Consider the following 27,767-nt stretch of genomic DNA (forward strand, 5'->3'; position numbering starts at 1 on the left):
ATAGAAAGGATCATAATAATGCCGGTTTGTTGCTTTTTAGCGAAGCTAGTGGCAAATCCTTAATGGTGCCAAGTGTCAATCAGTCATGTCACCTCGAGGCCTACCCTGCCAAAACCCGAGGTGCCTCAAGAAGCCGGAGGGTGTGCAGATGAAAGGCACCTAGGGAGGTGCGCATTTGAACGGATCACTCTAGAGGGATTTACAAAGCAATAAAAGTGCGACTAGTTTGACCATTGAGATGCCCTCATGTCACATCCTTATTGCATTACACCTTTTATTGTCAAATTTTCATCTTCTTAATTTGCCTTGATACCTATTGTGAGGAGAAAATTCGAAAAGGAAATTAGAAGAGTATGACATTAGTAACTTGTTAAGAGTGAAAAGAGTAATAAAAATTATTTGGCTATGTTCACTTGTGGAATAAAGATGAAATATGCATAACTATTCTAATTTTTAATACTAGAAGAAGAGAGCTAATACTATTATAAGTTATTCTAATGTTTAATTCAATACTAGTATAAGGAATAATAATTACATTTAAGATGACATAAAGTTGATATTAAAATATTAAAGAATAATAAATTTATATTGAGAATCGACACCTGCCCGGTGCTGGAAGGTCAGAAGGAGAAGTGTGATAAGCTTTGAATGGAAGCCCCGGTAAACGGCGGCAGTAACTCTAACTGTCCTAAGGTAGCGAAATTCCTTGTCGCATAAGTAGCGACCTGCACGAATGGTGTAACGACTGCCCCGCTGTCTCCGACATGGACCCGGTGAAATTGAATTCTCCGTGAAGATGCGGAGAAATCAAAAAGGCCAGCAAGGACGGAGATCAAGGCCAAAAAAGAAGGTAGGCGTGTGGGGAGAAAGCAAGACCTTGAAGGGCTGAGTAGGAGCCCTCAAAAGCGAGTCATATTTTATACCAAATGACAAAAATGCCATTGATTGGCTTATTGTATTAGTAGTATATATATTTATCTCAAATTATAATATATTTCATTACAACTATGGACTTAAAATATTTTTTATACTTACATAGAAAAGAAAAAATATTGCACTGCGGGATTATAAGCTTGTACTGTGAAGAAATACCCTCGCAATCTATGTAAAATAATAATGCACCGTGATGAAATATGAACGACGGGATAATATGGGTTATAAGTCCGCACCACGGAAAAATATAAGCTCACAAATCGGGGTTATGATTTTTTATTACAACTACAGTCTTAACTCTATACAGCGCAATTATTGTATTTAATAAGTATTTTTCCCGTATTTTTGGGATCAAAATATTTTGTACGCTTCATAAAATAAATCATAAAATAAGCCTACATTACATATTATTGTTGATAAATACTGACCACTACATAAAATAAGTCCCCACTGTCGAAAAATATAAGTCTGCACTAACTACCAAAAAATTCATGCATGTATACTTAAAAATCATAAAATAAATCTGCACTGTATACTATAAGTCCTCACTAACTACCTAAAATCATGCGAGCATAGTTACAAATTTACACTTCATAAAATAAATCTGCACTACATACTATAAACTCACAATAACTACCCAAAAACTCATCTGAGCATAGTTATAAATCTAGACACCATAATATAAATCTACATCCATAGAAAAGAAATTCGCAACAAGGCATATCACTTTAAAGGATAGAAATGTATCTCAGAGAAAAATGTGAACTAATAATAGATATATAAAGCAGGATCATGAGTTGCACTTCTCTCGGTAATAATCGAACTCCTCTTCCTCTTCCTTAATCTATGCTGGATATATATGTACCTAAGACTAGATCTTTCATAATAAAACTAGTACTACAGAGAGTAATAGGTAGATAGCTATATAGCTAGCTAGAGGTGATGCACTTGCAACATCTTGCTAACATTGCTAGCATCGAAGACCTTGTGGACGATGGCAAACATGTGGGGGTCATTGGAAGGGAAGAAGAGGGCAAAGATGCAGTCTTTGGTGCATCGCTTGTAGGAGGCGCATGGCAAGAGCAGTAGGAGCCTCCCTCTTGTTAGTTGATCGGAGAGATGAAAGAGGTGTACTCTTGAAAGGAGTACTTCGTCATAGGAAAATGTGCTCTCAATGCTTCGTCGGAGGAGAATTGTGCAGAGGTTGAGAGAACTTAGTGCTAAGAGAAGAGAAAGAGAAGAGAGAGAGAGAGAGAAAGTGAAATATAACTATAGCTGATTAGACCGAGAATAAGTGCTATCGGCTTATAAGGATAAAATATTATTTTTAAGATATTAATAAATTAGTTTTTAAAATATGAAATAAGATAAGAAAAAATGTTGAACTAGTATACTAAAATAAGTTAATATGTTTAGTTACTATACTAAAATAAGAAAATTTATTCTAGAATAAATTTATTTCTATTCCAGAAGTGATCTGGGGGCATTGTGATTAATGCCTTCAAATTGGTTGAGGAACAAATTTATTTACGCTGGGGATGTCTAGAAAGAAAATTTACCGGATTTGACAGCCAATCAGGAGCTACCAACTACTCCAAAAAAGATATTCACAGACTAGAAATTTTCTGCATTTCTTATAAGTTGGGTTTTCTTCTTGTAATAAGAGGGGCTAGCCCATATCTTGTTGTTGAACAAGTATGGTTATTATATTAAAGTTTGCATAACCATATTAAACATTCAGAAACCAGAAAACCGACAACGATAAACCTTTCGCCAGCATAAAACCACACTACAATCAGTACATCACAATTCAAAGACGCAATGGAGTACAATTAAAAAGCACGTCACCCAGTACCAAAACTCACGGGAATTGCAATTTCTGTACAAGCAATACTGGAGGAGCACATAGAAGAGAACAAAAGCAGGACAACCACAAGACGAAAACGAATACACGAGATAAAATTCTTATTAAAGACCAGTGCTTATGTTTTAGAGAGAAAAGAGTCTTCCAAAGCATAAAAGAAGGGTAAGGGAAAATGCTTAAAGGATGCGAGTTAAAACAGAATACTACAGAACTGTGATTGTAAATTGATGGAAAAAATTATAACAGAGATAGAAGAGCATGTTGAAATAGTAGATGAATACTGCCATAAATGGTAGCGTCCGCGGTTAGCAAATATCACATATAAGCTGTAGCATTTGTGGATGCTTCTCTCACCAATGTCTGAATTTGCGACCACCACCTAAACGGCTAAACTTGGCTTCAAGCTGAATGTACAAGACTGTCCCTAGTCCAAGAAACATTACCCATACCCAACCAGCAGCAGGAGCCTCCAAAGGGTTTGAACATTTGCCCCATGAACTAATGATGCTGCTAGTGCATTAGTTCTGAGAGTATATCCAAACAAAAAGGGCAGATTGATTCTATACATTCAAACACCATGTTGATCAGGCCAAGTATCTGAACAAGTTGGGATTTTCCTTATCCCTCTCCAAATAATCTCTGGCAATCAGATCCTCGATCCGTTTCTTTATCGCCTTGAAGTCAGGCTGCAAAATCCGAAAGTGTCCTTCAGAAGAGCTCAAGAAGGTTCTAGTTACTCACAGAAGCCCCTGCTAACCTTTACATGAATATCTCATTTCTATGCTAGTTTCTTGATGTTGGGCATTGTACCTTCCAAATATCATTACTATGTTTCTTGCATGACAAGTAATTAGATGCATCTCATACAAACCATATTTTTCAGTTCATATTCTACGAAGTTTATATAGAAATTTCATTTTTTTTTCAATATTTCCTTTTTTTTAGTGAGAGAAAGAGGAAGAGGAAGTAAGATCCCTCTTATATTGTAAATTGTAATATTATATACCACAGTGAACCATACATAGCAATTACTGAATAGACACATGTCAGTAAATTACCTTTTTTCTCGTTGATAACTAAAAGGTTTCTTGATGTCTTCTAGTCGATTATAAGTAAGCCAAAGCTTTCTTTAGCCAAATTAGAAAATAGGAGGGTCAAGATTACAATTCATTTACTAATTTATCACTAATAAGATATTCAACATACTATATACTTGTACTATAGAAATAAAAACTATTCAACTTACTATATACTTGTACTATATAAACAAAAAGAACATATTTAATATTAATCGGTAGACTGCATAGCACCAAGCATACCACTACACTATGCAGTGGCTTGATCGCCCGCATCAAACGGACTTTATAGTTTATACAACATTGTAATGGAGAGAAAGTTAGGATCTAGAAACAAAAGGACAGGAATTTGGAAAGAAAAAAAAATTAAGGTGGAAGGATGTCTCAGTTGGTTATGCTAGTTAGCACAAAAAAAGGGCAAGGGGTGAAAGCTTGGACCTACAGTGAGTGGCTGTCTGCAATATTGGTGGAGAAGAGGCATCGGGCAAGTCTGTCAAGATGGCATTAAATGCAGAGAGGAGTCATATATGGGCTTAACAATGAGCAGCTAGTTTGAGGCGTGTCAGGTGCAGAAATGGTTGCCTAGTAAGCAGCAAAAGTTGAACACAGGCATCAATGTCTACTAGGAGAAGGGCTAGCAGTACGGGTGAACCTGGGTTGGATCGAATACGGGTCAAAATACTTTATCCGATTCGGATTATGATACGGATATGGACTGCAGTTTGTTTAAATAATGGATCCAGATCCAGATACGGATATATTACATTTGTTCGGATACAAATTTGGATATCAGATATCCGAATGCCCATATACTATACAATACTAACAAACATCCTACTCTTAAAAACTAACCCGACCCAAAATAAAACCCTCACCCACCAACACAGCTTACCTTAACTCAGTAACTCCTCCTCAACCCTCATTCTCATTCCCCCTTCACCATCAAACTGTCTCACTCAACCCATCCCCATTTCTCTCCCTCACTCTCTTAGGCAATCCATCAACTCCCGCCTCACTCTCTCCGACGAATCACGTTGGGGTACTCCCCGACAGTCATGGCGTTACCTAGGGCTGTCGAAATAAACGAGTTGCTCAGGTTCGGCTCAATTGCGGCTCGAGCTCGGCTCGTAATGAGCTGAGCCAAACCTTAATAGAAAATAGGGCTCGAAATTTAATTTTGAGTCACAGTCGGCTCGCTCGGGCTTGATTTGATAAGCTTGAAATTATATATATATATTAATATCTTAATCTACTCCTTTCCTCTTCTTTCAACACGTGGCTAAGAGAACAAAACCCTCTTAAATGTTTATACCTCCTTTTTCTCTTGATATGATTGACCTAGCCTCCATTTTTTTCCAACCTAGCCACCATTACTACTTCTATCCCCTATCAATCATGAATTTTCATTTCCCAAACACCATAACTCTTCAAATAACCAATCGTTCAAAAAAAAGAAAAATTATTTTTCTTCCTCTTGGTAAGTGGTGACTAATCGTCTTCCTCTTCCTCCTCCATCGGCAAGCCGCCGCCGCCTCCTCATTTGTCAGTCTCCTCCAATGGCAAGCCACTGCCGTCTTTTCCTTTGTCGACTTCCTCATCCTCTTCCTTCGGTCTCTTCCTTCTCCTCTAATCAAGCTCGAGTTCAGTTTGGCTCAACTCAAGCTCGACTGAAGTTGAACTGAGCCAAATCTAAATATCACATTACGGCTCAAAACTAATTTTGAGCCAAACCTGAGCTAGAGTCAGCTCGTTTACACCCCTAGTTACAGCATAAGGCAGTCAGCTAGATCTAGAGGGAAGTTGTGAGCTTTACTACAACTACAACGTGGTTCTTAGTACTTCGTACAGTGTTAGATAGCCTATAATTAGTCTCCAAGTTTCAACATGTCGATAATACACATCTGGACAAAGGCATGCTGTACAGCTAATGTTGTAAGAGGTAAAGGCCATGTTGACACAATATATAAAAGTTTCCTACTATGGAAAAGTGAAGATCTTCATATGAATGGGGAAAACGAGAAGTACCTTGAACATACGACCGAGCTGCTCAACACATTCCAGCACCAATTGTTGATGACCTAAGACTTTACGACTCTTCATAATACGCACAATTGAGGCATCAATAGCATATCTACGATCCTTATCAACATCTTCAATCACCTTTTTTTTCTCATCAACTGGGGGAAGAGGTATCTGCAGTTCAAACAACCATTATATAGCAAGTAATACACATGCAGAAAATACACTCATCAAGTTCAATTTATTTTAATCGATACCTTGATTCTTCGCATTTTATCTGTGAATTTGGAATTGAATTCAAAAACATCAGTTGGAGAAATGGATTTAGTGCTTGGCTCTTTATTAAGAATCTTGTATTTTGCACAAGAGAGTGAGTGAAGCAATCTAACTAAATCATCATCCGTCAAGTTTAGTTGTGCCATAATCTCAGAATAACTCAATCTATCTGAGGCATTGAATAGCAGTAGAGCAGAGGCCTGTCAAATAAGAAAAAATGTCAAAATTGAAAACCAATGACAAAATACTATTATTTAATATAAAAATGTATTCATAAGAAACCTGATAAGTTGTCACAATCAACTCCATGGTTTTGGGCTCAAACTTGCCATTAATATTGCAGGTACCCAATGAGTATATCCATGTAAGTTTTCTATGCTTGGTTTTTGTCTGATAGAACTCTTTGAAAACCTCTACACATTTAACCTGAAACACAAAATTTCGAGTGATCAGCTAAGACAAGTTTGCTGGGGTATCTTTGGTACGAAACAATCATGAGGCCTTCAATGCCTTAGTTTAAGCATATGCCTAACAATAACACATTTTAAGTTAAATAAAAGAGAAACTGCATCTCAACCAACACATGTTTCCAGGCATCATCAGACAGTCAATAATATGTACTCTAATCTTTAGCACATAACCAACAAGTTGACGACAATATGGACAAAATACTATACCATCTCAGCAGGAAGGTTTAGATCAAACGATTTGTAACTTGGCCAGAATCCAGTTGTCAAAACAGTAACCGTCAAATCAATTCCTGGATTTGCATGAGGGTTAGTGTTCAGATACTCCTCAAAGGTTGCTTGATTTTCTCTTGCAAGTGTAAGATCAGTAACCTGAACAAAAGAATAAATAAGGTATTAATATTAAATCATTAATCTATTAGTAGTTCAATAACAAGATAAATCTACAAACCATGCCCTCCATCTTTGAGGTAAACTGTCCTCCACATTGCTGCTTCAACTTTGTCAAAATACTCCTCTCGTGGTCATCATTAGCACTTTTGTCAAAAAGCAATCTCCTTGCAAGTTTTTTCCTGCACATTCATATTCATTAACCAAATTGCCAAACAAAACGGGCACAAATAGCATATGCATCAAAGTGTCAAAAATCAGCATAGTAGCATACTTACCTGTAAAATTCAGCAAAGAGGTCCTTATCACTAATATAAGCAAGCAATTTCACTACCTGCAATTTTTAATATCATTAACATGGAGTCCCAACCCCTACACTAAGGATGCCGAAGGAGCAAGGACTTACCTTCTCAAGAGTCTCCTCAATGGCTTCATCACTAAGTTTCTCACTTCCACCTTTCTTCAGAATATTATCACAAAAGGTAGCCAGCAACTCAGCACTTGAGCTACCTGCGATACCCTTGTTGCAGAAAACCTCAAATGCCTCTTTGAGTGCCTATATTGAGACAAAATAAGTATAAGAAATACAGAAAAATATGTTAAGAAAGAAAGAAGAAAAAAAAATATATATATATATATATATACAGAGAGAGAGCATTCTTGTCTTCCAAAAATATAAAAAGCAATTCTTAGCGCAAACCTTATGGAAAAGCGAGTGGTTCTGGAAGCAGTCGGTCACATATGCCAAGTACTTGTCATGAAGCTCGATAATTTTTCTAACGAAAACCTAAAACTCAGAGAGTTATCAGTTGACAAATATAACAACAACCAAATGTATCAAAGTGATTTTTCAAGTACCAACCTGTTCTTGTAAACCAACGACGTCCTTCTTTTCTGCCTGAAAACATTGTTACAATTAGAAATATTCAATGAGGTGCAAGAGATAAAGAGAAAGGTATAGAACGCAAAAGGAAATGAATATAGAATAAGGTGACTAGCTAATATGAGAATAGGAGGAGGAAAGTAGTAAAGAAACATATCAGGAAAAACAACTCTGAAGATTACATCTCAATATACATTTCAGACATCGTTAAGGACCACAGAATGATAAAGTAGAACTAGTAAAACATCTCTAATCTAGAACAACAAGGATACCTACAGAGGCATAGATCTGAACTATCTGATTCTCCACTTCTTTAGTCTAGTTGTTTCCAAGAAGAACAATCCAAAACAAAGTTGTTGAGTTCGCTATTCCCAGTAATTACATAACAAGTAACCTTCAAGCTTAGATGCTAATAGCTTTCTTGGATGAGTATATTTAGTACTTGATCACTTTAACGGATTACTTTACAAAAAGAAAATATTGATCGACTTTTTTCTATTTTCCAAAATATCAACAGTTGCCCTATGTTAGGTGTTCAAAGAAATGGTTGAGAAGGAACGGGCTTTGCTAAACATTGTACTTTTGAAAAAAAAAGTAAAATAGAAAAATGCTAATTTTCAAGAACAGTTACTTAAGAAAATTTAATCGAATCCACATTAAGAAATAGATAATATATGCAGCACTACTTCCAGACATATCAATAAGCACTTGCAACATCATTAATACCAAAAAGCAGCTACTCCATGACAACAACAGTATGTTCTTCAAATAGACAACTCGCTGACAACAATAATTCATTAAGAAGGTAGGAAAGAACAACAAGTTCATAAAAAGCAAAATGCACCTTCTTATTACTGGCAGCATCTTCTGCTTGTTTGACTAATGTTGTACCCTCAGCAGTGACGTGCTGCATGAAAGTGACAGACTGTAAGATCCAAGCACATCACCAAAGGAGAAACAACCCAAAGGTTAAGGTACCAAAAAATCAAAAGAATAAACCTGCTTAAATATCTGAGAGACAGGATCAAGACCACGGGTTATTCTACAGAAAAGCCTATACATCCTTGATAGATCATCCACCTATAATGTAAGAACATGATCATCAAGTTTAAGTACAATCCATATGCTTCTCAAAAAAAAAGAATAACAACAATTATGGAACCTTGTCATCTTGAAGCAATGCATGACATCCAGAATGTTCCTTCTCAAGAAGCTGACTTGCATATACAGATAGCAGCTCATGTTGTACTTTCTGTCAAAACCGCAAACATAGAATAAAATCAAACATACGGGTCCAATAACGCAAACATACAGGAAATAATCACAGTAAGAAGAAATTTTTCTATTATGAGTTCAATAACGCACTAATTTTTTGTCGATCCAGAAAAAAAAAGAAATATGTTTTGAATTGTCATTTGAAATGACACAAATAAATAGCAGATAATTAAATACCTCCAGCAACTTTGGCTCACTGCTAGAATGCAAGTAATGAGCAACTCTGTCCTTCTCTCTCTTTAAGCACTCCTCGGCCTAAAGAAACAAAAGCCATAAATTGTGAGGCTTACTTGCATGACAAGAAAATAGATTCATGAAATTCTAGAGAAGTACTTTTAGCATGTAATCTGGGCATGAGTCCTCTAGAATCCATATTGAAGCCTTCCGAGAATAATACGCTGCACTGTCCTTAAGCAAGAATGCTTCAAAATCATTTTCGTAGCAGTCCATAGTACCCAGTCCAATTTCAACATAAATACCAAGGACATTCTTCAACAACGCTCTGTCTATCTGTTCACCCTCACGCTCTTGATCAATCTAATAAAAAGACCAAGTGTTAGAGACCATGAAGTTTTACAGACCAGCACAATCATGCATGTTATAAGTTAAATCCACAAACGCACCAGAGAGATCACTGCATCTTTTACTTTCACTTTGATCTCTTGATAAACCTGTAAATCAAAAGAAAAGATAAAACATATACATGAAAGGAGAAACACATAGAATGTGGGCATAAGAAGGCCACACAGAAAGAACATCATCTAGTAAGTGGATGATGTTAACTTACAAGATCACGAAAACATGCTAGGCCAACTTCTTTAAGTGCAGGAAGTGATCTCCGAGCTATAAAATACCGATCAAGATAATGGAAAAAGCGTGATAACCACCGGACCATGACTTTATGATTTGACCACCTCTTTACTAGTTCCCTTAACATGAATTCATCATGCTTCTCTCTCAAAGAAGGCAACACCTGAGACACGATCAAGAAAAAAATTTGCTCATGAGACCCAGCAAGAAGTCTTTCATAATTCTTTACTATCTAATATTAAATGAACACAAAAATAAACTAACAAACTGTTTGCTAGATATAGAAGTTAGTAGAGCTACAAAACAAAGTTGTATGCAATGATGTCTCAGATCATTTAGGGAACAAATGTAACCCTAACACGAACTCTATCCAATCTCCATAACAGAAAAGCATGTGTTCAGAAGTTGAATGTAACAGTTTTTGGTTGAAATATTAGAATTAATTATTAAACCATTAGTGTTCAGTAAATTACCAAAATGCAAGATAGAGGCATGGTAGGATGCAATAATGCTCAATGTGTGCACACAACTAAGACAATCAAAAGAATTTAGATTAATTAATAATAAAAAGAATAATTTCAGTCTCAATGAACTTCAGCTTGCAATGAAAAAGATTAATCATCAGGCTGTTAAACACTTAAAGTAGGGAAACATTTCTAATTCAGCTACCCATGAACAGTGTGTTCAGATCAACTCTAAGGCACATTTCAAGGTTAGCTTAATACTGACAACCAAGGTCAACACTTGTTCTGAGGTAGGAAGATAATTTCAAGCTGAACATGAACAGAACTAAGCTTGCACAATCCTCCATGCATGCGTATATATGCATCTGTGTGAGTATCTTCCTAGTAAGTTGTCTGTTCAAATGCACAGGTGGTATGCTATAGGCTTGATCATGTCAATAGTACAATATTACAGTCTCGTATTGCTACTATCTTGCACATTTTAAGTGAGTGAATACTTGATTTGGGTATATGATCCATTTGACAGATAATGGTCCATACTAAATGCACGATTGATTCATTAATGTTTCTATGAACCTACATTTGACAAGGAATAGGAAAAAAGGAACTACATAATGGAATAAAATTAGCAGTTTTCACACTTTGGAAAACAGAGACCAGCACATTTTGAAGAAAATAGGTTGAAAAGGGTAATCCAACTTTCCATATCGATTTAGTAGCATCTTAACTAACTCGGTAAATTTTTTTGACAATGTGTGAGGTTGGGAAAGAATAAGATTGGAAGAGTAGCTGTATATACTTGGCAGGCATTTCATCACACCACAACAAACCTCAGTAGAGAAGGAGGGTCAGGTGCCAAGGGCAAATGGTTTTGAAGATATCAATGCATGTTCCTAGAAAGATTGGTCCTATACTGTTAATAAATGACCGCTTTCATGGCTTAGTAGAAACACAAAAATGTTACCTTTAACAAACTTGAAATTCAAAATTTCACTTCATACCGTCCATCTAAGCAAATCATATGCTTAACAGGTCCAATACTACACATCTGTAGCTTCTCCTACCATAGCTAATAAATTACATAACTTGTGTACTTCAAATTTATGCAATAACAGAAATCACTACTCTATATTATTAAACTAGCTAAGTACAAGTACCCTTCAAAAAACTACGACCAGCTTAAATAAAATCAGTACCAGAATACTAAAATCAAGGGAGATGGTCCCATCTTAGACATTTAAATCTTCACCAAATATTGGTCCAGGATAGTTCAATTAATTGGACTGCAGATAGTTAAGACCATAATGCATACGAGCAACAACAAAAAATAATGATAAAAGCTAGCGCGATGGATTGGTTGCATCGAGTATGCTTCTAGTATAACCATCCTCACCGATGAAGTGATGTATTCCTCAAACGACTCCCTGTACTTGTCGTACAGCTGCTGCGAATAATCATGAGGAGGCTTCTGGGTGCACATGTTGTAGATAGTTCTGATACAAAAATATTTAGACAAATCACACATCATATCAAACCAGATAAACGCAAATATACAAAGAAAAAAAAAATCAGAGCAGAAAGATACGTGTAGAGCATCATATAGTCCTCAGATCCAAACTGGGACTCAGGAAGCCCTTCCAAGATGTTCTTCAGCTTGGTAATCCCCTTCTGCATGAAGTCCCATCCCTGCTCCAAGTCTATCGTCTTCCTCTCGTGGATCGCCATGTCTCCCACTTGGAAATTCCCCTTTCCAACCACCAATCCTACACAAGCATAGACAAAATCGATTGAACATTCGAGATCACGAAAAAGAGAACCATTTCTCGGATCCAAATCCAAGCCCTAGGTCCGGATCGAAACCCTAAACCTACCGACACGAAATGGAACCGCACTCGCCTGGTTCCTATTCCCTGAGCTCGCTTCGAGGTCTCAATTCGAAGCAGGAGAAGAAACCAACCCCCAAAAATCACAACAACAACAAAAACCAACACCACCAATAGGAATCCACGAGATGATTCGCGACGGAAAATAGAAGAGCCTTAAAAGTGAGAGAAAGGAACAGTAAGGAGAGCACCTGATCGGGGATCAAGAGCTCCCAACCCTAAGTCCTAACCCTAGAATTCGACGGAGGGAGAGGAGACGAGACGAGAGGAAGAAGGGAATAAGACGGTCGGTGGTGACGACGGGAAGCAAAATACCTCCCGGTGATATTTGTAGTGACTTTTGACCGCAAGGTATTTATAGATAAAGGAAATGGTAAAGTTTTATAACATACTGACTGTACACTGGTGGAGATTGGGGAAACCACCATTGAAGGTAGGAAAGCTTAAAATAAAATTATGTATTCATACCGACTTTTGAATTTTAATCGTGTATTAAGAATTAATACCAATCTTATGTTTATCAAAAACGCTTTAGTTTTATATTTTTCTCTTATTATCGTTCACTTTTTATTATACAGATATATCATATGATCGCTGTTTTTTATTGTTTAATGTGTCACAAAATCTTCTGCGAAATTAACTTATAATATGACGTTCTTTATTTTGTTAGCACTTAGGACAAACTAAATTAAAATTTTCAGCAAAATATAAAAGTCAAATAATAATAATACATACTATAATATGTAAAAATGACAATATAAATAAAAATATAGGATGTTTTTGATAAATTTCTCTAAATTTTATGATTAATATATGCTTTTATATAGTTTTTTATGGTCTAGGATAAGAGAACTAATCGAATCCAGTTATTATTTCACCAAAGTAAGATCGGCAAAAATGTACCAATTCCTAATTTACTTGTGTAAATAGTAAAAAGGACATGGAAGCTGAGCTCTCCTTTTTCTTTCTCTTGTGGGTCTATAAAAATTGTAATAGTTTCAGTGCATTAGTGAAAGGTTTTCTACAATGGACTTTTCTATCTCTAAAACCGAGTAGTTTAGATAGATCTAGCACAAAAAAATTGATCTACACGGAATGACTCATAAAAATAATAATAGAACTAGTTTAAATTTACTAGATCTAAGATGATTAATCTTAGATTTGATTTCTAATGAGAAAATTACAGAGAGAAAGACACCCCTGTAGGAAACAAACTTAGAAGCACGTATAAGAGTCTAATTGAGTAAGCTAAATAGGTACTGGCTTGTTGTGTATCGACATATGGGGTATTTGAGCTCTGATACTAATTATGATGTATCGGGTTAGAGTGATTTATTTGAAGTGATGGTGGTGGAATCAACGCAACATAGATAGTGAGATATAGAGAATAGGAGTTGAATGAATAATAGAGATGACGATGGTATGCGGTAGATTTGTAATTTAGAAAAAGAGAAAAGGAAGAAAATGATTGGCTTTCAACCAATATAACCGATGGTATAATTAGTTTACAAAAAAAAAAAATTAAATGTCTTCTATTACCTAGCATTTTTAAAACTAATATTGACATTTAAATATATCAAATGATGTAACTTATGAAATACAATCTTAAGTTTACCTTTAATTTTTTTTTTAAAAAATAGAATTATTATTTTTTTTAAATCTAACTTCAGGACTAAAATACACTAGAATAAAAACAGGATAATTAAATACTAAAGATTATTATGTAATTTTTCAAACGTGTCGTGAGCAGCCAATCGGCTGGCAAAAACTGTAACGTCTAAAATGGTTTTTGGTACATCTATCAATTGTTTGGATCTTTAGCCAAATCAAACCGCCAAATGGTTTGTTCACCGATTTGACCACCTAGTCCGATATGATACTGGTATTTAAATAATGCTTACTAAAGACCTCCTATTTGAGCTTGATCAGTGCTTCGATTACATGTGGGGCCGATTAAATCTACCTGGGCCCCGCCTCGCCATTGCTGCACCGTATTCCCATAAGAACACTGGATCCCCTCCTATTTCGCGTCAGCTGTTCCTCAGGAATAACGTAATAAATCGCTGTTTCGCCACGTGTTATCCAACGCCTCCCCCACTTCTTTAGCTTGTCCCCATTTCGATTCGAGTACGCGAGATAGATCCTCCTGCAATCCCCGCGAAGCGAAGCGAAGGAGAGGAAATCCCCTCGAAACTCGAGACGAACTCCAGATCTCGATTGGAACCTCGTTTTATAGATCTCCTTCGACTTTCAACTACTCGATCTGTCGCTTCTCTTGGGGAGAAATGGCGACGGCGAGGGCGAGCTCCAGCCTCGCTTACCCTGAGAGGTTCTACGCCGCCGCCGCCTACGCCGGATTCGGCGGATCTCCCAGCTCCGCCGCCTCCTCCGGTGCGATCTCCAGGTTCCAGAACGATGTCGCTCTCTTGCTCTATGGCCTCTACCAGCAGGTGAGATCCTGTAAATTTTGGTGATCATTTTTTTTTTTTGAATTTTTTTTTTCGATTTCTTTTCGTTGATCTGGGCCGCTCTGTTGTTATTCATCCGTTGGGTTGACATCCGTGTTTGGGATTTGTTGTTTTGTTTGGATTTGATCTAGATCTGGAGTGAAATTTTGATTTGGGATTGTTGTTGAAATTTTTTGAGGCAGATCAAGGAGTTATTCGAAATTAGATAGACGTTGTGGTTGGCAATTGTTTAGTTGGTGCAAAATTTCACTAAATTTGATTATTGGATGCAGGCTACGGTAGGACCTTGTACTGGTCCGAAACCGAGAGCGTGGAACCCTGTGGAGCACAGCAAATGGACAAGGTTGGTATTTTTAATGTCCGCCAATGTTTTTTCACATGCAATTTTCTTTTTCTTGTTAGATTTTTGAGAACAAGTCTGTCGTTAAAACAGGGATTTTGTTCCATGTGCAACTATACTGCATTGATTGTTTTGGCGCTTTGTTCCTCTTTGATCATATAAGAACCCACATTTAGTATCTTTTCCTGCTTTCCACGGATTCCAAATTTAGTAACTAGGATGAGGTAATTACTGGTTATCAGAAGTCAATGCTTGTAATGTTTTACCAACATTTGATTCCGTTAACGAGATCTGCTATGGTATACTTAGAAAGGAATTTCATTATCCAGTGGCAAAGAAGCATGAAATTTTATTTGTGCATTACATCAAGTAATAAGATATATTTGATCTTTAATTTTATTTTATATTACAATGTGAAGAGGATTGTTTGATATATCTGCACATCTTTAGGTAATTCAATGTTGCGGAAAATGCCTGAGGTATGAGGATAGTCACCTCACTGCATAGTACATAGGTGGTAAGAAGACACATATGGGTGTGTATGTGGTTCCAACAATAAAATATGTCAAACTATTATATATGAAATAGATATATTGTTAGTATAAATCAATGTATATGTAAATGTATCAAATGGTATATCGTGAAATGTACCCGGTAATTAAGATGAAGTAATAAAACTCACCAAATTGCTCAATTAACATATCCTTGTGAAATTTGTCAAATTAGTGGTCTCGTGATAGTTATCCATGACTTCTGCTCGTGTACATTAGTATGTCAAATGTGTGTGTGTGTGTGTGTGTGTGTGTGGTAAAGAGCATTTATTATTTATGGATTTTAGTCATTGAAGGCAATACATTGTGGCCCTAGAGCTTAGCATCTTTTTCCTAGTTGAACCTAGCTTCTGACTTGAGAAGGATCTTAGTGTGACAATTGGATTACTTGCATATCCCACTTTTGCATGACCAGTAAGTAAGTATACTACTGGCTTAGCAGCGTAGCTACTAATAACTTATATTTACCTCAATGTCCTTACATCTTTATTGAGATTGTTAAGAGAGAGTGGAAGAGCTTGTGAAGATCCAAATATTAAACTTCAGAAGGATCATGCCATTACTCGCATTGAGTGAACGAGAAGTATGGAAAGAGTATATGTTAAGTTTGGAAATATGCACATAGTGGGCTTTCCTCATTTATTTGATGAAGCATTTTGATTCTTTTGCGTGAAGGGGAATCTTTGTGTTTACTTTTTTCTCATGCTGGTAAGACTGAGGGCCTTGTAGGGGTTTTTACCCTGCTAGTTGCTTATTTGGCAAGAGAAATTTTCTTTAAATGTAGTTTATGCCACTCAGAACTAGCATAATCGGATAATCCTCACCTAATAGATGGAGTAAGACATTATCGCTGTTTGAGTAGCTTTGGTTTATTTGAATTGCATGAAAAGAAGAGTTTAGTAAGGATTTATTGAGTTGCCAACAGATTTCTTTTACCATTTTCTGTATTTGTGATTCTGGAACTTTGCATTTGTTCCTTTTATTAGATTAATCAGGTTTTGTTAGTGAATACATTCATAGAATAGAATACTATTCTATTGGGTTGCCTGGCTTGTCACAGTCTAAAGAATGGACATTTGGTTCATTTACACTTGTAAGCATCAACTCCCATGTTATTCTTATACTCAAGTGATTGCAAATCTTATTACAAGTCAGTGGATGTAATTTAATCTTTTTAAAAGGTAACTTAATAAATACTCTATTTCTGTTTATGCTGTCAGTAGGTACACATCTAGACTTGAAGAAAACTCTTAACTTTTAAGGCTTCTAAACTTTGGTTCACCTTGCACCTAGATAGATGCTTGGGATCTATGCTGTCTCTCTATCTACCGTCTGACTAACTAATCATACAACTTTGGTCTATTGGTATTTTTTTATGTGATAATAGTCTGCAGCCTTGAATAAACATCCCACATCAAAATCTACTAGCAAAATATTTTTTTATTTATCCATAGAGAACTTTTATCAATGTATAGTTTAATGTGCAGTCCTGCTGCTATGAACTGTTTTTAGCTAATTATGTTCATCATTTATGAAATTATACTTTCAGCTGGCATGGTCTTGGAAACATGGCCTCAGCAGAAGCAATGCGTCTTTTTGTGAAAATTTTGGAGGTACTTGGAAATGTCTTATATTTTTGGTTGTATATGTTATTGTGCATACCTTATTCTTTAGTTTTCTTGACAGGAGGAAGATCCTGGTTGGTATTCCAGAGTCCCTGAGTTCACAATAGAACCTATTGTAGATGTTGAGATGCATGTAAGTATATTGAGGCTAATACTTTTAGTTGGTTGTCATTGGTTGTCATTGGTTTGTATAAATGATTAGATCTCGCTAGTGATAAATGTATGCTTTTCTTTCCCCTTGGTCTTCTTTATAGTGGTAAACAAGTAAACAACTCGTTGCACTTGCATTTCTTTTGGCAAGATTTTCAAGCCTTTTGCTGTCATCATTTTCTTCTCCTAGTGATGATTTCTAGATTTGCTTGATATTACTAGAATCATGGATGGCCCATGCTTATTGGCGATGTTACTGTTGAGATCTTTTGGTGGCAAGGAATTGGTAAGTAGCCGCCTATAATGAGTGTCTCTAGTTGTTCTGACCTGTGTGAACCTTTGTCAATTGGGCTTGCACCTATTGAGGAACATGTGCTTATCCGGTGAGGGTGTGCTGCTGATAGGCATTTACTTACTAGCATGGAGTGTCACAAAGCACGACAAGATTAGTCAATGCTTGAGAGGAATATCATTTGGCGCAAAAGATCATTAATTGCTATGTTTGGCTGTGTTTATTGTAGTATCCAAACTTCCTAGATAGTAATCTAGGTCCATGTGAGATGATCTTTATCACTTTTCTTATTTTCTGTAGAAGCCTAAGCTGGAATCAGCTGCTGAGTCAGCTACTCCAAATGGAATCCCTTTTCTGGAGCCTAAGACAATTTCTGCAGAAAATGGAAGTGTGCTTGAAACCCAGGACAAGGATGTTATAATGGAAGGTCTTGGTTCAATCGGTATTAATGATCAATGGACTGCACCTCCAGTGACTGGGCAGCATCCAAAACCCCGCTATGAGGTACACAATCGATTTTCTGCAACTGCCTTCTATTTGCAGGATTGACTATTGGGAATGTTCTTTGTTAGTTATTTGACAGACTAACATCAGATTTAAATATTTTATTTTATGCAGCACGGAGCAGCTATAGTGCAAGATAAAATGTATGTTTTTGGTGGAAACCATAATGGCCGTTATCTTAGTGACCTTCAGGTACCTGACAGAATTGATAATCACATTTTCCTCTCGTGTCAATCAGCATAATTTAAATAATCATCTCTTTAACTTTTCAGTATTGTGGCCATGTGACAGTTAAGGTGTCTGGAACATGAGTTGTTTGTATGGTTTTGTTATTCACTTTCAATTTCCATGTATCGGTTATTAAAACTATCTGCTAGCAAATGCTAACCTAGCATCACTATTTGGTGTCCCATAGTCTTATTTATGCCGATTAATATTAGTATTAAGTTTAGATAAGCTGGCTGTCTAATATTTTTTTTTTAAAATCTTGAGCAAAGGTTTTGGATTTGAAGAGTTTGACTTGGTCGAAGATAGAGGCTAAAACACAAACAGGATCTCCAGAATCAGTGAATACAGTCCCAGTTGCTCCATGCGCTGGCCATTCTTTGGTAATTTTGAGAACCCTGTATGTGTAGTTTGATTTTCTAAAAAGTGTACATATTGTTAAACTAATAGAAACCTTGCTCTCTGTGGCAATGATTTTCTTGCAGATTGCATGGGGAAACAAAATTATATCTATCGCTGGGCACACCAAAGATCCTTCTGAGACTGTTACAGGTTCAAATAATTTCATATGATTCTATCTGGCTATTTTTATACTCACCCACATTGCACTGATCATATTTTAGTCTTTGTATGCCAGCAAAGGAATTTGATCCACAAACTTGTACCTGGTCAAACTTAAAGACTTATGGGAAACCCCCGGTAATCATTATTGATCTATATTTGTAGTATAAAAGCATAAAAAATGCTCCATTTTAACATTGTGAGCTACACATTTTTTCTGTTGCAATCCCGTGCGCTTAGATCTATGGAGAAGCATCTTTCTTGTGCCTAATAGTGAATTAACTGATATGAGTTCATCAACATAGTGTTTTCTAATGAAGAGCCACTGTGTACTATTGCGATAGATAATTGATGTATCTTACATGTAATTCAATGAGAGTCAGAAAAAAATAGCTGGGATCTGTTTTTCCTGGTCTTATTAAGTTTCAGTTATCTGACATTAATATGGAGATAAATTAGATCTGAGAAGTATTTGATTCATTTAATTGGTTTCTTCTGTAGATTTCACGTGGAGGCCAGTCAGTGACTCTTGTTGGAACAACCTTAGTCATGTTTGGTGGTGAAGATGCAAAGAGATCTCTTTTGAATGATTTGCATATTCTTGACCTGGAAACCATGACTTGGGACGATATTGATGCTATGTAAGTTGTAGATATTTCTGAACTTGGTATTCTCTGTAATTTTTCTCCTTTGTGATTATTTTGGTACAGATAGTTATTTTAATTGTTTCATGGAATGGGCTATGCACAAAATGATAAATGTCAGCTTAAAGAATGCACAGTAAATTCCACATTTTTACAATTCAATAGCATCTTTATTATGCTTTATGATTCAGGTGATGCCTGGTAGAAAATTCGTGTTTCTTTTTTGTCACTTTTGAGGCTTGAGTAAATAATTGTGTTAGCTTTCTAATTCTGCATTGTGTTTTCTTTCTCGGATGTAACCCCTGAAGTATCTTCTGTTCCTTTTTAATTTAATCATTTTTAATATATCAACAACCCTTAATTCTCAATTCATTTTCTCACTAGAATTGGATCTACCTTAACAAATTTCAGACGAATATCCTCTTTTGCACATTATGTCAAAACATTTTGAGTAGACGAGAAAACATGGCTTCTTAGTATCTGGTATAAAGGAAAGAGGGAAGGATCCTTTTCTTTTTGTGCTTAAATTGATTTCTCATTTGCAGGTATAGATGCAGCATCTTAATACATGAAAGCAAATGTAATGTGTTAACAAAAAGATTGAAGTACACAAATTGTTCATATGCTAATCTTTCAACAAACTAAAAATAATTTCAGGAAATTTTCCACGTGTTACAGTAGTTAGCATTCCCAATCCTTTTAGACCTAATTCTACTAAATTGTACATTCCGACACATTTATATGATTATAATATTGGGCAACCAAACCTAATTATTGAAAATTTTCTTTGTTACTTTTAGAGGAACACCTCCTTCTCCAAGGTCAGACCATGCTGCTGCTTGCCATGCAGAGCGGTATCTTTTGATTTTTGGTGGAGGATCTCATGCTACATGCTTCAATGATCTACATGTCCTTGACTTGCAAACTGTGAGGACCACTATCCTCTTATAATGCTAAGATGGAAGCATTGCACAAATCTTTCAAGCATTGTCTAATTGTACATGTCTGGTTTTCTTTTTTTTCCCTATAGATGGAGTGGTCGAGACCTAATCAGCAGGGTTTAACTCCGGAACCCCGAGCTGGGCATGCAGGTGTAACTGTTGGAGACAACTGGTTTATTGTTGGTGGTGGAAATAATAAGAGCGGTATGACTTTGAAGACTTCTTCATACATATATAATAAATCAGTTCTCATATAGGGGCTTATATTGTTTTGGATCCATCATCGTCTCTTCACGTGGTTCTTTCTCCATTTTTCTCAAAGTTAATCCTTTAATTTGTATTATGCGTAATTTCACTAAAATAATTGGGGCTAGAAGCTTGGTCGTTCTGGTTGTTGATTAATCAAAATGATGTCAAGGAAAAAATGGTTGCTCAAGAGAGGATAAAGGATACCGTATTGTATTGCTGTATATTTCATAGTTTGAAGTTTTGGTTTCGGTTTGGCTTGGTTAAAAAACGAAAATATTTCGGTCAGTTTCACTTTTGATTTCGTTGTATCGGTTTCAGACTTCTTTTGATTAATAGTCTTCTTTTTCTTTTTTTCAATACATCATACAAAATAAATAGTCTTCTTTATCTTATTTTTCAATTCATCATACAAAATAAATAGTCTTCTTTATCTTCTTTTTCAATACATCATACAAAATCTAATAGCATTTAAGAATGAGTTTGATATTGAGTTAGATACAAGTTGGATTTAAGTCAAATTCAACTTAGGATTAAAATAATACATTAAAAATTGTTATTAGGGCTGTTTTGGTTGGACCCTAGTTTCAGGGAGCAGTTTCAGATCTAATAGGGCTGAAACGGGACATGATTTGACAAAATGTCCCGGTTTCAGACGAAACTTAAAACCACTATTTATATTCATATGAACTTATAAATAAAAGAGTAGATGGAGGACATTTTTTAATAAATGTTAAGGGCTACCTCTACCTGTGCCTACTAACATTGTATCCTTCAGCAATCGTTTCGGAGCTTGAAAAAGGAGGTGTTACATAGTAGTGTGATAGATAGCATAAAACTTTTGTCAAGAATGCCAAAATAAATCCTTGTAAGAGTTTACACTTTTATATCTTCACTAATATGGAACGTGCTACATCTTCACCACTCAGAACCTGGCTCAAGGTTTCTTCCATATGAAAATGTTTAGAAGAGAAGGAGATCTCAGGTTACTGGCTTTGAATATAAAAATAATTTTAGGGACTGTAGGCGTTGATAAAGAGGGGGGTCAACATAATCTGGCAGCATGGATTGAAAAAAATATAAAATGAAAAAGAAAATAATGGATTATCTATTACATTAAGAAAATATGGAAGTAGAATGGTTAGAGTTGTGGATGAGTGGAGTCTAACCTCAATCATAGATGGATAACATGTTTTTGGTGAGGATGCCTATAGCATAGAGTTTATAGAAGAACAAAACTTAAGGCCCTACTTTCTGACAATTTGGCTGAGTGGCTCCACCTTGTGCTCCTAGTTTGTGTTACCCTAGTTTCTTTCTTTCCGTTTATCCTATTGGCATTATCCTGGTATTTTGCTTTTATTTTGCATGATGTTGCTGGCACTTATGCATAGTTCGTTGCAGGAGTCTCTGAAACTCTTGTACTTAACATGTCTACGCTGGTATGGTCAGTCGTTACCACAGTTCAAGGACGTGTGCCCCTTGCAAGTGAGGTGTGTTTTATATACTGCATTTTGCTTCATGATAACATATGTGATATTTAAGTTTGCATCTTTGTGGAATTCTTATCAAAGCATAATAAAATTCTTTTTTCGCGTATCGTGGGATCAGATTAATTTTTTGTAAGATATGCAACTGCAGAAATTATGAGTCCTGGCTCCAGATTTATACTTCTATACAGACAGTACCCTTTCTAAGACGTAATCAACTTTATTGTGGAACAGTAGGGGGAAATAGATTGGAAGAACCAATGAAATGCTGAAAGAAAGCTAATAATAATTTACAAACTTCCTAATTGAGTATTTAAGATGTTGCATAATGCAGATTAAATGTATTATCGCTTCTCGAAGATGCACCGAACTATGTTCAGTGTCTTCTGGGTGCTGAAGTTCTAGCATGGGTGGTTTAAAAATAATAGCTGCTGCTTCTGTCCTTGGAATTGTTTTGATGGATATATCGCAAAATGATTCATAGGGTAGTTATAAGGTCTCTTTCCCAATAGGGTGGCAAGATTGGTCAGAGTGGATCACAAAGAAACCAAACTTTGGTATAAGTAACAACCAGTTAGGTTTTGACAAAATGACAGTACTATACCTTGACTTGCTCATAAAATGTATGTGGGTCTAACCCACCAACTTTCGGGAAATAATCAGTCATTTTTTACTCCATTAAGTTATGGGGAAAATTCCTGATAAGTTGGTTGTCTCTGTAACCCAAAATTTCAGTCAGCTACAAAAGTTATCCTAGTTAGTTGTCCCTGGCTACCTGCATGACCACTAGTTTTGGGATGACAATATTAATCTGATCCATTTTTAATAAGGATATATTACCTAGAATCATCTTGAAGATTATTCCTGTAAACCCAACTATTTCTGGTTAGCTCATGCCAGTTGCCGAGTCCATTTTGGTATTCCTCCTTCCCACAGCCCAATTAAGACCTAGAGTATAATGTGTCCATGTCTACATATTTGTGATATTCGATGCTATGCTTCTAGACTTCTAGTGAAGTATACAATGCTTCTAGACTTTTAGTTAAGTATACATAGCATCTAGACTTCTAGTGAAGTATACACCATTTGGAAAACCAAAAGCCGTAAGCTTCTATGGAGTGATTTCTTCAATGCCACGTTCATCATGTTATTGGTCACTTGCATTAATTCAGTAGGATTTACCTTTTCTGTTCCATCTTCTGAAAATTATTTAGACTGGATAGCTGATGAGTAGCAAATTTTATGCTCGCCTTCCCCAATTTATCTTGTGGGAAGATGGAATCTTGTAAGTTGTGTTTGTCGTTTTTCTTTAGCTTGTCATTGTTTAAACCATAGTTTGAAATTTCAGTTTCAGTTTTATTCTGCTTGGTTAAAAAGCAAAATGTTTTGGACAGTTTCTGTTCGGACTTCTTTTGATAGATAGTCTTTTTAATCTTATTTTTCAATGCACCACACAAAATCTAATAGCATTTAAGCAACAAGATTGACATCGAGTTAGGTACAAGTTGGATTCAAGTCGAATCCAGCTTAGTATTTAAAACAGACATTAAACAATTGTTATTAGAGTTGTTTTGGTTGGATGCTAGTTTCGGATCGGATAGGACAAAAATGCGAAAATGTTTCGGGAAAACGTCTTGGTTTCGGACAAAATTTCATACCATGGTTTAAACATGTCTTGAAATTTAGCACTAGTCAATTTGGAGGTCCTAGAGTAGTAATGTTCTATCAAGAACAGTTTTACCATCTTGTAGAATTGAAGAGTGAAGACCCTTAATTTGAGTTAATTCTCTCATGGCTTAACAAAATCACCTGTTCAGACAGATTCTTTTGCTAACTGACTCAGAAATTGTGCTCTAGGGCTTGAGTTTGGTTCTTAGCACCTACGGCGGGGAAGATTTTCTTGTGTCATTTGGAGGATATAATGGGCGTTACAGCAATGAGGTAACTAAACTATGGCCTTTGTGTAAATTTACCTTGTTAATTACTTTTATCTACTTTTCTGATCTTTCCTGATGGTTAGGTCTATGTTCTTAAACCAAGCCACAAATCAGATGTGCAGTCCAAGATGATAGAGGAACCTGTGGCAGACAGTGTAGCTGCACTACTTCCCGCAACAAATGCTAGCAGGGATGTGGCACCTGAGATTGAATCTCCTCAAGATGGAAAAATTAGAGAGATCGTGATGGACAACGTTGACTCCGAATTTGTGGTAACTTCCTGCAAAAAAATTATCTCAGTTTGCTGAACAAGTATCTTGATATATATATATATATATATAGAGAGAGAGAGAGAGAGAGAGAGAGAGAGAGAGAGAGAGAGAGAGAGAGAGAGTTGAACTACATACTCTGTCAAAATTGAGGAAAGTTGTAAGAAAATTTTGGCCATTGGTTGTGCCTCGAGATTGTACATATGAAAAGCTAAAAGTCTAGGTCAAGTGAAAAAGTTCTTGGTACGAGGTTTGGTGACTCCCGTAGGTGTACTCAATGGCCATAATGTGTTAAATCTTTTCTCAAGATTTCCCATAAAATTTGAATTCTAGGTCTCGCTATATATACACATACTCATTTACATGTACATGCTTCTATGTAAATTGAACTTACTTTTAGATTAAGTGCCAATTACCAAGAAGTTGGCAATAATTCAGACTGAATGCACTTAATTTTGAAAGCCTTCATAGTGTTAAAGCTGTCAGAGACAGATTTTAATCATACAGCATGGTATATTTGTTAGTATTAATTAGTTGATTAGATAAAGATTTTATTTTGTGAGACTTTCTACACTTAACATGCTTTACTGTAACTCTCAGAATATGAGAAGTGAGGAAGCAAGAGAACGACTTGTAGCAGCTCTCAAGACCGAGAAAGATGAGTTAGAAGCAGCAGTTAACAAGGAACAACTGCAGACTCTCCAGCTTAAGCAAGAGCTTGCAGAAGCGGAAAATAGAAATGCGGAACTCACAAAGGCAAGCTTCATGATGCTTTTGTCTTTGACTTTGTGAAATATCAGGCTTTTGCTTTTTCTCTTTCAGAAATTTGGAAGTTCTTAGGAGGTATCTTGATTGGCTGAAACACCACTTAACTATGATTGCTTCATGGTAGTTAGGCTTGGTTGATGTGAAAACAATTCAAGATGTGGTATCTGAAATTATGACTCTATAATGCAGCAGCGTCTTGAATTTCCAGCTTCTAAACTATGAATTTCCAGCAACGTCATGAATTTCCAGTCATGAATTATGACTCTATAGTGTCCTTGTCTTTTATCATACATCAATGTAGCTTCCATAAGATTTGTATCTTTAAACTTGTTATTGCACAAGTCTAATTCTATATACTTGGCTTTCTTTTCTTGTTTTAAATTATTGCTTATAGTGTAAAGTGTAAACCAGGGAAGGCTGGAACCAACACACACTCCACAGAAAGAACCATTTCTTTTAGTGGCTTTAAGTGTTCTTCTGTTGTAATTATGTAGGAACTTCAATCTGTTCGTGGTCAACTTGCCGCTGAACAGTCAAGGTGTTTCAAACTTGAGGTATGCACATAAAATCAATGACCTTTATCTGTTGCTTCTCATCTGAGGTTTGATGCATAAATCCGTATTGCACAATTTGATGCTTGAGTCATCCAGGCATGACTGAGCCTAAAAATATTCCAGAAATATCATGCTCGAGTCAAAAACAACTTTGGCCTAAAAACTTGTAGCCTGATGTTCCTTGGCTGGTGTTGAGATGGCTATTAGGCCCTACGCATGATATATCTGGTCATTTATTAACTTGGCAAAAATCAGGCATCAACTTAGCAAAGCCCATTGGTGCTCATTTTATTCATGCATACATATTCTGAGCTTTCTGCTGATTTATTCGTGCAATGTAGATCTTTAGTAATCACTCAGTTCTATTTGTCAATGTGGAATTGAACTTGAATAACCGATGCAATTATCATATGACCTCTTAATTTGCTTACTTTTAATAACTTCAGTTGATATATTTAGTGCTTTTGTGCCTTCTATTTTGTCAACATTTTCTGATAAGACACATAAGAAGTAGTGATTGTGGTTAGTGGGCTTAAATAAGGACCAGTTATACCCTATTAAATATGGGAATAAAAAAGGAACAGGCGCATTTAACTGACTAGCTCCACCAATAACATTTTCTATTCCACTATGATAATAAGAGATATTTCTGGGACATTGTTGTAAGAACAAAAACAACCAGTGATACTAGGCCATAAGATCAGAAATTTGAATTCCACAAGATCTTGGATAGACTATCCTCAGACCATTGTTGAGGAACACTATCCCAATGAGGATTTATATCATATCTCTATCCCCAGGATGCAAATCCCAGAACCAAATAAGACATATTTCCATTTTTTATGGTCACCTGGTTGCAAATGCTTGCATGGTAAATAGGCGATTTATTTCTCAGTGGCTTCAATCAAGATTTATTACCTGAAACCTCTTGCTATGGTTACAGTGTGAATGAAATGTGGCTTCAAAATGCATGTTCAATTAATTTGAATATGTCTAGTATTTTCCGCATAGTTATTAGAACTATTGTCCAAGTTCTGAAACTGGAAACTAGGATCTATATGAGCAACCCAGCTTGAATCTCCTCTTAAATGCCAATTGTTCTTTTTTATCTTTTCTTTTATTCTTAGCTAAAACTAGCAGATTCCCTGGCATTCAATAAGGTCTACACATTCCGGAAGCACATATATTGATCTTTTAAATTCATTGCAGAATGGAGAAAATGCCACAATTTAAATATTCTTGACTTGTGTAGATGTGATAAACAATATCAGTGATCGTGTGCAGTTAATCTAACTTGAATATTTGTATGCTTAGGTTGATGTGGCAGAGCTACGGCAAAAGCTTCAAACACTGGAGACACTGGAGAAGGAGGTCGAGCTGCTCCAACGGCAGAAAGCTGCTTCTGAGCAAGCAGCACTCAGCGCGAAGCAGAGGCAAAGTTCTGGCGGTATGTGGGGTTGGCTTGCTGGAACCCCTCCTGACAGGTCTGACTCGTAATGATTTTGTGAGAGCAGCAGTTGATTCATACAGGTCAATCAGTCAATGTGATTCTCCTCACTTGGTAGTGTCATCAATCTTTTTCTATAGTTTTCCTGGTGGTGTTAATTGAGGTCAAAACAATAAGTGGTCACAGTGTAGAAGAGATCAAATATGCAGTTCTAATAGAAATTCTTAGACGCCTGTCCTCTCTCTGCCTCTTCCCTATATATGTTAGCTTTATGAGGACAAATCCTTTTCCCTTTTTTTCATTTGAGTGATTTGTCTTACAAGCGTATTATTGTATTATTTGTTTACTGTCAGAAATCTTCTGGAATTTGTTTACTGATAGATATTCTTTAGAGAGTGGACTACTTTCTCTCTTCTTG

At 36.1% G+C, this 27,767-nt stretch overlaps 2 protein-coding genes across 4 annotated transcripts; one reads left to right on the forward strand and one right to left on the reverse strand.

Annotated features, from left to right (window-relative positions):
- Positions 1 to 2,873: 2,873 nt before the first annotated feature.
- Positions 2,874 to 12,670, reverse strand: LOC140790423 (cullin-1). Of its 3 annotated transcripts, none has more exons than XM_073140506.1 (20): positions 12,329 to 12,670; positions 12,043 to 12,220; positions 11,851 to 11,950; positions 9,971 to 10,156; positions 9,807 to 9,854; positions 9,517 to 9,720; positions 9,361 to 9,438; positions 9,071 to 9,160; positions 8,908 to 8,988; positions 8,753 to 8,815; positions 7,888 to 7,923; positions 7,726 to 7,812; positions 7,432 to 7,581; positions 7,304 to 7,359; positions 7,087 to 7,207; positions 6,846 to 7,007; positions 6,451 to 6,594; positions 6,150 to 6,368; positions 5,899 to 6,066; positions 2,874 to 3,483 (listed from the first exon to the last, which is right to left on the reverse strand). In XM_073140506.1, the coding sequence occupies exons 2-20, from the start codon at positions 12,180 to 12,182 to the stop codon at positions 3,382 to 3,384; spliced, it is 2,235 nt and encodes a 744-aa protein (XP_072996607.1). In that variant the 5' UTR covers positions 12,183 to 12,220; positions 12,329 to 12,670; the 3' UTR covers positions 2,874 to 3,381. The 3 variants fall into 3 exon arrangements, with proteins under 3 accessions (XP_072996607.1, XP_072996609.1, XP_072996608.1); XM_073140508.1 differs by having other exon boundaries at positions 12,532 to 12,666; XM_073140507.1 differs by having other exon boundaries at positions 12,354 to 12,666.
- A 1,763-nt stretch (positions 12,671 to 14,433) lies between these two features.
- Positions 14,434 to 27,740, forward strand: LOC140790644 (acyl-CoA-binding domain-containing protein 6). The gene is made up of 18 exons (XM_073140806.1): positions 14,434 to 14,790; positions 15,081 to 15,151; positions 17,249 to 17,312; positions 17,386 to 17,457; positions 18,067 to 18,270; positions 18,385 to 18,462; positions 18,768 to 18,878; positions 18,981 to 19,047; positions 19,133 to 19,194; positions 19,558 to 19,697; positions 20,501 to 20,627; positions 20,731 to 20,845; positions 22,289 to 22,377; positions 24,232 to 24,315; positions 24,395 to 24,583; positions 25,181 to 25,336; positions 25,843 to 25,902; positions 27,217 to 27,740. The coding sequence occupies exons 1-18, from the start codon at positions 14,626 to 14,628 to the stop codon at positions 27,397 to 27,399; spliced, it is 2,037 nt and encodes a 678-aa protein (XP_072996907.1). The 5' UTR covers positions 14,434 to 14,625; the 3' UTR covers positions 27,400 to 27,740.
- Positions 27,741 to 27,767: the final 27 nt, after the last annotated feature.

This window comes from Typha latifolia, chromosome 6 (assembly GCF_019914945.1).
Source record: "Typha latifolia isolate L0001 chromosome 6, TyphaL0001v2, whole genome shotgun sequence".
NCBI lineage: Eukaryota > Viridiplantae > Streptophyta > Magnoliopsida > Poales > Typhaceae > Typha > Typha latifolia.

What these genes read in the sequence shown, in the direction of transcription:
- LOC140790423 (XM_073140506.1), bottom strand. Translation starts at nt 12,182, where the DNA reads ATGGCGATCCACGAGAGGAAGACGATAGACTTGGAGCAGGGATGGGAC. An exon ending in GACTATATGATGCTCTACAC is followed by an intron (nt 11,951 to 12,042) that starts GTATCTTTCTGC and finishes TTTTTGTATCAG; the next exon opens with AACTATCTACAACATGTGCA. An exon ending in ATAAAATGCGAAGAATCAAG is followed by an intron (nt 6,067 to 6,149) that starts GTATCGATTAAA and finishes TTTGAACTGCAG; the next exon opens with ATACCTCTTCCCCCAGTTGA.
- LOC140790644 (XM_073140806.1), top strand. Translation starts at nt 14,626, where the DNA reads ATGGCGACGGCGAGGGCGAGCTCCAGCCTCGCTTACCCTGAGAGGTTC. An exon ending in ATCCAAAACCCCGCTATGAG is followed by an intron (nt 18,271 to 18,384) that starts GTACACAATCGA and finishes TATTTTATGCAG; the next exon opens with CACGGAGCAGCTATAGTGCA. An exon ending in TGGGACGATATTGATGCTAT is followed by an intron (nt 19,698 to 20,500) that starts GTAAGTTGTAGA and finishes TGTTACTTTTAG; the next exon opens with AGGAACACCTCCTTCTCCAA.